The sequence below is a fragment of the Phoxinus phoxinus genome (assembly GCF_949152265.1).
Source record: "Phoxinus phoxinus genome assembly, chromosome: 14".
NCBI classification, from domain to species: Eukaryota; Metazoa; Chordata; class Actinopteri; order Cypriniformes; family Leuciscidae; genus Phoxinus; species Phoxinus phoxinus.
This window is the reverse complement of record NC_136889.1, coordinates 16,444,797-16,455,110: the sequence shown is the minus strand read 5'-3', so window position 1 is coordinate 16,455,110 and position 10,314 is coordinate 16,444,797. Positions and strand designations below refer to the sequence as shown.

At 35.6% G+C, this 10,314-nt stretch overlaps 1 protein-coding gene across 1 annotated transcript in view; it reads right to left on the bottom strand.

Moving 5' to 3' along the window:
* The window catches only part of myofl (myoferlin like), a 23,701-nt gene extending 14,288 nt beyond the window's left edge, over positions 1 to 9,413 (bottom strand). The window contains exons 1-16 of the mRNA XM_079635363.1: positions 9,203 to 9,413; positions 8,526 to 8,581; positions 8,348 to 8,439; positions 4,974 to 5,082; positions 4,762 to 4,861; positions 3,600 to 3,772; positions 3,387 to 3,515; positions 2,601 to 2,663; positions 2,332 to 2,382; positions 2,128 to 2,158; positions 1,849 to 1,964; positions 1,533 to 1,659; positions 1,335 to 1,438; positions 1,151 to 1,219; positions 973 to 1,016; positions 9 to 96 (exon numbers count right to left, since the gene is read on the bottom strand). Of these exons, the coding sequence (XP_079491489.1) occupies positions 9 to 96; positions 973 to 1,016; positions 1,151 to 1,219; positions 1,335 to 1,438; positions 1,533 to 1,659; positions 1,849 to 1,964; positions 2,128 to 2,158; positions 2,332 to 2,382; positions 2,601 to 2,663; positions 3,387 to 3,515; positions 3,600 to 3,772; positions 4,762 to 4,861; positions 4,974 to 5,082; positions 8,348 to 8,439; positions 8,526 to 8,581; positions 9,203 to 9,290 (1,440 nt within the window). The 5' untranslated portion in view covers positions 9,291 to 9,413. The remainder of the gene's footprint in view (positions 1 to 8; positions 97 to 972; positions 1,017 to 1,150; positions 1,220 to 1,334; positions 1,439 to 1,532; positions 1,660 to 1,848; positions 1,965 to 2,127; positions 2,159 to 2,331; positions 2,383 to 2,600; positions 2,664 to 3,386; positions 3,516 to 3,599; positions 3,773 to 4,761; positions 4,862 to 4,973; positions 5,083 to 8,347; positions 8,440 to 8,525; positions 8,582 to 9,202) is intronic.
* Positions 9,414 to 10,314: the final 901 nt, after the last annotated feature.

The window sequence follows — 10,314 nt, the reverse complement described above, 5'->3', positions numbered from 1 at the left end:
AATCTTACTGTACCCTCAATTTCCCCCCCAGATGAAGCTATTTTAGTCAGATTAAGGTAGGTGGTCCCAATAACATCGTTCCTTGACAGCCGATCCCTTTCAAATAGGATATGAAAAAATAGTATTTTGAAGAGAGAAGACAGGAAAAGATTGGAAGGAAGCAGGGGACAGCAGGATTGGGATATGACACAATACAGATTTGACATGAGCATCACAGCTCATTGTGCATGTTAGCCGACTGGTAGGTCACAGCACCAACATATATTTATGATTATTATACACTACTGTTCAAAACGTTTACATTGGGTAACACTTCATTTCGATTGGCCACTTTAGACATTCTACTAACTATAAATAACTTTGCAACTACAGTACATGTCAACTACCAGTCATTAGAGTATTAGTAGACTGTCTGTTTAATATCTGCAAACCTTTATATATGTTTCCCCAACAAAATTTCTACTGACTATAAATAACTTGGCAACTAACTACTACCCTAACACTAACCCTAACCCAAACTCTACTAGAGTCTACTAATACTGTAATGAGAGTTGGTTGACATGAAGTTCCAAGTTACTTATAGTTAGTAGAATGTCTGAAGTGGACCATCGAAATAACGTGTAACCTTACAGGGTACCAAAATACTTTTTATTGCTTTTGAGTTTTCTATTCATCAAAAAATCCTGAAAAAAAATCTACAAATATGTTTGCCATTACAGGAATAAATGTTTTTAATATATTAAAATATAAAACCGTTATTTTAAATTACACTGATATTTCACAATATATATACACTGTTTTCACTGTATTTTTGATCAAACAAATGCAGTCGTTGTAAGGATAAGGGACTTTTCAAAAACATTAAAAATCTTACAGACCCCAAACTTTTGAATGGTAGTGTTTATATATATATACACACACACACACACACATGTCAGCTCTGTAAAATTATTAGTCATATAAAAAACTTACCAGTCAAAGGCAGTGAGCTTGATACGTTCACACATTGATGGGAACTAAAAGGAAAGATCGAAGAGATATAGTCATTTTTACATTGAAATTGTCACAATTTAATTGCTTGAATTTTATATTAACCTATAATAATTTGTATTAACCTATTAACATAGTACCAGTTTATCACCCTTCCTACCTTGACCTGCAGGTGAATAAGCTGATTCCACTCTGGATTGGCATTCTTCTCTACAATCTTTGTACATACCTTAAAAGAAAAAAAGAAGAAGCAAGTCATCACAATCAGAGCAACCAATTAGACCAATTCTTAACCAATTAGACCAATTATTCTACAATAAACATCGATTCGTTTTAGTTTTTACCTTTTTGCCAGCAAAATTGACTTCTAGAAAAGGATCCACCAAATTTTTCTTTTCATCTGTTCCGCCAAATAAGTGCTTTACCGTCTGCGCAAACGCATCATCCACTGAACATGATGTGAAAAAAGTAGCATGTTAGTGACTATGAGAATAGAAATGGCAGTATATAGAATTGCAGTGGTGTGTTGCTGTCATGATTACTCTGTGGCATGTCCTCAGCTCGGTAGATTTTCAGACTCAGCGTAGCCCATCGTAAAGCAACTCCAGCTGGCAGCAGCAAGTTACTTTCAATGTCATCCTGTTCCTCATTGGCTTCTCGCTTTTCCACCTGACCAACAAGTTAACTCAAACTCAGATCGCCTAAGGTGCAACTGTACTATATGTCAGACTCTCGGCTCTGACAAATGAATTCAATTCTAAATGGTGAAACTGCCAGTTGTAAAACAGAGTTAACTGTTCCTGAAAATGCCTGACAATTCTTTTAAACTTTCAGAGTGACATGTACTTAGGAACTTACCGGAAGCTCGTCTCCGGTGCCAACTATGAACATGCTGACTTTCAGGTATCCTCTGGCTCCAGAAATGGAGTCATCTGGGTCACTTAGCAGGAGCCACTTCCTCATAATTGCATGGCCTGACAGGGACACACCACAGATTATCAAATAAAAAACATTACACATATATGAATATGTAATGGTGTGACAACGCTTAAACTGTTTAACCATTACACAAATTTGTATTGTGTTGCATAGCACAGAATAACAGTTTGTAATCCAACAGCCAAACTCTTCACATACCAGGCTCATCGTAGACATAGCCAACATCCAGCTGTTAAAACAGTGTTGGAAAGAGTTTATAAGGACGCACACTCAAACATCAAAGCACTCTTCACAAATGCTTGATAGGAATTAGATATTAGGATTCTAACCAAGCCATGAACACATGGTACAGTAAATATATTCAATTGACATTAGGATTGTGTGGATTATATGAAAGTGTACCTTAAACTCCCCCATAAGACTATCTGCCCTCAGGGAGTAGGCATTATACACCTAGAATTAAGAGAGAAATATATATATATATATATTAGACATACAATAAAAAAGCTGCAACCCTAATCTAAAGTGCAAACTCTCTCAGCAGCAAATATAAAATAATATTAAAATACATATATTTATTTAATGTGATTTGCACAAGGAGACATGTTCCTGGATCCTCATCTTGAGGATAGGTATAGGGTCGGTTGATAGAATGCTAAGACCCATCTTACCCGGATCATGATGCTCTCATCAAAAAGCTCAGAAGGCAGCATGTTGACATTATAGAAGAAAATCTGCGGAAACAGCCGTGTAAATTAAATTATATTCACAACACAGTGGACAAAAAGTAAATCTCACTAACTATGAACTGCGAAAAGAAACAGCACTTTTGGTTAAAGAAGCCTCAACTGAACATTTGTGTGAATTAATAGATTGTAGACTCACTGAGGCAAAGTGTGAGATAGACAGAAATATCAGGATAAAAGGAAGGAAGTGGGCCAGCAGGTTTTTAGCCAAAACAGGTGCAGTGCAGAGTGAAGCGGAGCAGGCTAAAGTCATGAAGCAGTCCAGAGAAAGAAAGGTTTCTCTCTAGTCTAGGAAAAACAATCTAGTGACCAAAAAACAAGGCAATATGTATTATTTTAAAGGGATAGTTCACTTTAAAATTAAAATTCTGTCATCATTTACTCACCCTCAAGTTGTTTCAAACCTGTATTAATTTATTTCTTCTGCTGAACACAAAGAAAGATATTTTGGAGAATGTCCGTAACCAAACTGTAGTCTGTACCCATTGACTTCCAAAGTATTTTTTTTTCCTACTATGGAAGTCAATGGGTACAGACTACTGTTTGGTTACCGACATTCTTCAAAATATCTTTCTTTGTGTTCAGCAGAAGAAATAAATTAATACAGGTTTGAAACAACTTGAGGGTGAGTAAATGATGACAGAATTTTAATTTTAAAGTGAACTATCCCTTTAACAGGAATTCAGATGGGCTCAATGAAAAGCAAAATACCTCATCAAAGAACGGATTGTTTCCTCTTCGAATCCTTGTTCTGTGTGTCTGTCCGCACACACTTACTTTGGTGACTGGCTTTATGTTATTGCCAGGTAACTGTCGACCCTCAATTACTCGAATACGAATCTAAGTCAAAACAATGTTAATGGATTAAAGCCCTAAAAGCTCACCGACCTTTCAGATATGACATTTAGTAATAAGAACACATACCTGGAAATCTTGGGGTTTGTTGGCCAGAGCTTTTTGCCTCTTCCGAGTTGTACGAACCATCTTTTTTGAGTCTTTTCTTCCAGGCTGTCCAGAGGGAGAAACTCCAGATGCCCCTGGCTCAGTCACATCACCTACATCTTCATCACTATCAACACCTTTCTCCTCTTCACCAACTAAAACCAAAGCCAACAGACATGTATATATATATATCCTGTATATCATGCAAATACATTAAACCATTCAAGCGCGACAAGGCAAAAGAGAACGCGCTACCTGTGAATGATTATGTGACACACACAATGCACAGAAAGACGAGCGCCAGTATCGTGCACACTTCAAGTTCAAGTTCTCTTTCGCACTTGAACGAACAATAACACACAATTATGCCAAAATGTCCATTTTGTCGAGTATCCTCATAACATTAGAGCAGTCTTAAATGAGTTAAATAAAGTCTTAAACGTAAGGACGTAAAGAGTTGTGAGAGTGCGGCGCGTGTGAGATCATTTTTATCCAGATATCAATAGCTGTATACTGACCTTCATTCATAAAAAAGATGCCATTAAACAAGTATTTAAAATATGCTGTCTTTATGTTGTCTCTGCATTATTTTGTAGATTAACTGTGAAATTCTTGCATTATAACATATATAAAAACATAAGTGATTTTAATTTCGATTAATCAGCATTAATCACAGAAAAAATGTGTGATTAATCGAGTTGATTTTTTAAATTGATTGACAGCACTAATATACAAGTATATATATATATATATATATATATATAATATAATAACAAATAACAAAGCCCTGCCAATATGCTGTATACTGTATAGGTGTTGATAAGTAAATGTGGGCAGTTACATGATACAGTTGATACAGTTTTGACGTCAATATTGTAATCATTTCTGAATGACCTCGTTTTTCAGTTTAGTTCTGATATGAATCATTATTATTGTTAGGCACACAGACTCAATGTGGCAGCGTCCTTTTTGTTTTTTGGGTGATCCATTTTCTGTCACTCATTTGCATCAATCATTTCCATACTGTATGTAAACACAAAGGCCTACAATCTTCCTGAAGCTCTGTAGGGCAATCTATCTCAGCTGGTTAACAAAAGAAGAACAGTTTATGTAGGCCAGTAAGATGTAAGAAAATCGAAATAACCTGCAGTATCTCCAGTGTGGGCATCTCCGATGTTCTGATCATTTGGGTTTGGGACGGTACTTGCAGGTGGCTCATAACCAATTGTTAAACTGATAGTTGCCTAAAGTAGTAAATGCAGAGAAATGCAGTTAGAAAAGTTATTTTAAGTTAGTCAGCATCATTATTTTTTACTATAGTTGATCCATACTGTACAAAAAAAGAAAAGAAAATACCCCGATTTCCTGTTTCTTCTCATTAATGAGAGGAATGTTCTTGGAAGGAAGAGATCTGGTCTGACCAGCAGCCAATTCTTTAAGAAAGATCTTTGTAGAACCAATAAATCTAGAAAGCAGAAGAAAATAATACTAAACAGGGAAGAAAACTTTATTTTTACACAAATTTGAAAGTGTTTATGCAACTCTGTGCTTTTGGTACTGTTGTATATAGAGTATATAATTACATAATGAAAACTTCCACCTCAAACACTGTTCCTTTGACATTGTTTCACAACTTAAAATCAAAAATAGGGGGGAAACTCTGATGAGATTTTGGTAACGTATATTGCATTATTCGGTTTCACTTCAGCTTTTCTCACCCTGGACTGGACAAGTTCAGTCAAAACTCTCTGAAAAAAAGTTGACAAAGACACCTGAAAGAGACCATTTGTATTTTGCAATGGCTGGTGAATCAGGGTGACACAGCAACAGGACTTAGCTTGGGTGGGCTCAACCACCACATTTCAACATGAGGGAAATGAGAATGTCAAGAATCAGTCATCAGTGTTATGATTATTCCACAACATTTAGAAAACATGTCTGAATCTAAAATGCCTCTGTTTTTGTCTTTGACTAAACATTATTATTATTAATGCTTTACAAATAAGTATTTTATGCTCACCAAGGCTGCATTTATTTATTTAAAAATACAGTAAAAACATTAATATTGTGAAATATTATTACAACTCAAAACTTTTGAATTTTAATACATTTGAAAATGTAATGTATTTCTGTACTGGCAAAACTGAATTTTCATTGTTCATGCATACTTCAGTCTTGGGTGTCAAAGGATCTTTCAGAAATCATTCAAACGTGCAGATTTGGTGCTCACGTAACGTTTCTCATTATTATCAAAGTTTCAAAAGGGTGTGCTGCTCTACTTGGTGTTTTAATTTGCTTTAAGACAAAGCATGTTTAAATTCACAAGTCATCATTGCTAAGTATTTTTTCTTTAAAACTGCAGTGCACCAAAGACAGTCTCAAAAATATTTAGCAATATAGCGGGAGAATTCTAAGTTGTTCAAAGAGTTTCTAAGAATGCAGATTTTTACAAGGCACGCTGTATGACTCAGTGATGGCGAAAAGGGTTTGTGTAACATCAGCAACACATTATTAGCTGTTTAATAACAGTCAAGCAAAAGGCTAATCATATTAATTACCGTTATGTGTCCAACATTGTAAAGAGCGATACATAAAACGCATTACCATTCTGATACATCGACTTGTAGCCAAGCCTATTATAATTCACTCTTCCACTTATTAATCAGTTTCTGGTTCAAACATATGGCTGAATTAAACCAGTATTTTGAGCGTTTACCACAGTAAAGTTGAGCGAGTGTATCAGGTAGTGAGTGGAGGCGGGGCTCACTTGCATAGTCATGATGCGCTTATATTAAGGGTGTAGAGTTACATTCAAGCTATTTTCAGGCATGAAGATTATGTAATTTTGGTTATCAAAGATGTGTTTTAACATCATTGACTACAGTGGGACTTTAATGCATCCTTGATGAATAAAAGTATTTGTTGTATAAAAAAAAAATCCAACCTAAAGGCAACTTTTGAATGTTAGTGTAAATACAATTTTGCTGTTTTGTTGTGAGATTTAATTGTAGCATTTTCTTAAATACTACTTCACTGTAAAGAATATGTGCATTCATTTGTTAATGTGATTGTGATATCTAATGAATTGTGCCGTAAACATTTAAGTATGTCTACGTTTTCCATGTCCCCTTTAACTCCTGATTCCTTTCCAGAAGATCCAAAGGATTATATATAATGCGGGAAAGCACTAAGAAGGAAAAACATCTGGAAGCTATTACACTAGGCCAGGGACTTGTGTGCCAGGCAGAGGATAAATACAGCAACTTCAGAGGGGGGATGCACAAGAACACAACTTCAGTGAAGACGCACATAATGTTAAGTGAGTAAGAGTGTAAGTTAAATAATTTACATCACAAGCATACACATTAGTAACAGGCGCATCCTGTTTGCACAGCACCATCACAGCTGGTACATTCACCATGTGGACAAGACTCAACTTCATATGGAGATTAACCATGTTGTGTAATACATAGAACATGTTCAGTCATCTGACATAATCACAAAATAAACCATACTTTAGGCCTACTTTGCGTTAGGGTCCTGATCGCCCTGTCAGAGTTTATTTGATGATTGTCATCACTGGCTTTTTTATGTAAAAAATACTTCAGAAGGCTGCCTGCATTAGCTTGTCTGTTCTGGAACACAATTCTGGAATATTTAAACTCTTTCTGTAAATATTCAGTAAACTTTTTCTATTTTCTTTTGCTTTTTCATGCCAAAAAAATCTGCTGGCATTTCCTTTGTCAAGCACTGCGGTCTTCAGAAACGGACTTCGGCAAGTCCAAAAGAGATTGGAAACTATGCACATGATTTACCTATGAGTCACAAACTATGATTAAGATATGATTCCTCCAAATGAATTCCCCTACAAAAGCTATTTTAAATGTCCAAATAAGGATGAAGGCAATCGTGAATTTAAAAAGCAGATTTCATCACTCTTAAATGCCTGTAAATACATTGGTGATTCAAGTTTTCACAAGTTTACTTTTTTTCCAAATTTGCTGCTAGGTTACTCTCTAGCCAGTGGCAACAAAGAATACAAACTCCAGCAAGTATGATGCGCCTGAGACGTGTATGAGACTGCAAACTAGGGGGTGGGGGGGGGGGGGGGGGCATCCATGACTCATGGAAAGTTCATTATCGTGGCAGACTTTGCACAGTAAAACTTGACACATGGAAGAAAAACTGCCTTCTGAACCAAACCAAATGTTCACTAGTTCAAGACAGAGCTATAGGTTTGACTACATGTGTATCTCTAACAAAGGAAACTATTGAAAGAAATCATCTAAAGTGCTACTTTGACTGCCTGAAGTCTCTCGCCTGCATAACACTGCAAGTTTAGACAAGGTTGTTAGGTGTGGCAGTGAGGTTTTAAAGGTTTTCATGTCTAGCAATGCACTAACTAATCTCGCAAACCCATTACCAATGCTCCTATAAAATGTTTATTCACAGAGCATTTACAAAAGTACCCTTTCCACTTTCTATAACAAGACTCCCTTAGGTTTATAATTTACACTGCAGTGATTTCAACTACACAGTCATATACAGTATACACATACAGTACTGCGCATGTGTGAAATGATAGGCAGGGTAGCAAGCACGCCCAACTCAAATTTGAAATACCACCTAATGTAAAGCAATGATCTTTTCTTTTACCACACATGCCATATTATGACTTATTAGAATTCAAAAAGGCTCATGCAGTAAATCAATGGTGGATGCACACATACTTGTCTTTTCCAATGGTTTCGTAGTCTTTCACAATCACATCAATGAATGACGATGAATCCAATGGGGAACCTTTCAAATCAAACTCAATGATCTGAAATAGCAAAATCAGGTCTCGGTTATCCACGACATAAGTGTCCAACAACAACAAAAAGAGAGAAAAAAATGACTTGTACTGACCTCATTCCACACAGGATTTAATTCTTTGTCAATGGCTTTTGTTTTCTTTTTTTCACCTGAAATTAAAAAAAGATTTTTTTTATGACCATCCAAACTACAAACTACATTAGTTATAATATATAGCATCCCCATAGTTACTCAGAACATCAGCATATATATAGCCTATATATATATATATATATATATATATATATATATATATATATATATATATATATATATATAATTTTTAACAGTATTATAATGAAAAATGTGCTTTATGCAGTAATACACATTAGATTTGCACAATTGAAAGTCATTTTTAAGGGTCACCTAAAAAGATATTTTAGGTTGAAATAACAACTGCACATTTGCACTTTTTGCAGTGTAGGGAGGGACACGTTTTCCCTACGATGGGTCATTCCAATCCCTTATAAGGAAATGTGCTGTTCTTTTACATGTAAACAAACATAAAACATGGAAAAACTACGATAAAATGTTAAATCGCTTTAGAAAACCTCATATTGTAGGCTTAGGCTACAATCGACTTCATTTGCTCAACTTGTTAGTTATAGCCTATAGTCTACTCAGTAAACTATGATTAAGTTTACATTTTAAATATAGTATTTAATAAATAGGCTTCAATAAAATAAAATAAACCTCTTGAGAGGAGGGGAAAAAACCCCGGGAAGACTTACCCTTAAAGAGGATAGTTGCTATAGGATCTGGAATTCCAAGTGTCTTTTTAGGAATTCCTTTGGCGGATTCAACAACCACCTTCAACATGTTGCCAAATGTTGTGAATTACGGTTGCACAGAAGACATCGACCTCACCTCATAGATAAACTTCATGCAGAAACACTGACCATCAGAGGAGGAAGCGCCAGTCAGAGATGGGAAACTCTGAATGAGAGGAGGGACCATGAGTCTGCAGTCCAGTTACAGGAACCTCTGAGAACTTTTTTCCTTTTACATTGAACGTTAAAACACACATTTTAATATCATTTTATTTGGCTCGTTAGAATTTAGATATAAGCTTGTTTGCATTGAGGAGCTAGACTGAATATGTTAAGTCAAAGTCAAGGTAGCCTACATCTGGTAGTTGTCGGAGTGAGAGACCCAACTGGAAAAAATTATTTTAGCAGACCCGAACAATGATCCAAATCCACAAGAGCGAAATGTAGGCCAAACAACAGTTCATATAGCCTACTGCGCCAAATTATTTTGTATGGTCTTTTGTCTATTTCATATGCTATATTTACACACAACAAATAGGCAAAAAAAAATGTATAGCCTACCTGTGCTCAAGCTCCACCACGTGGTGGCATTTATTTATTAATTTCAAAGACGCTTTTATCAAACGTGATTTAAAAGTGGTGAAAAACACGATAACTTTCAGGCCTATGTTTAAAATGTGTTTTCAAATGTTTCATTAACCACTAAAGCTACACTACAGAGTTTGTCAGGGTGAAAAACCTTTTGTATCAAAGACACTGGTGAACAGAAATCGCATCCACCTTTCGTTTTTGGATATAGCCTATACCAAAAATTTAATATAATTTACTTTACTCACCCTCATGTCGTTACAAACCAGTATGCCTTTCTTAAAATAAGATATTTTGAGAAATGTCTTTACTATTCCGTTAGGATAACTAGTCCATAATTATAAATAGACTATAACGTGTGTGTGTGTGTGTGTGTGTGTGTCCTTGTAAACTACACAATGGGGACAAAATGTCCCCTCAAAGGTGGCAAAATCTGAAATCCTTGTGGGGACATTTTTTGGTCCCCATGAGGAAAACAGCTTATA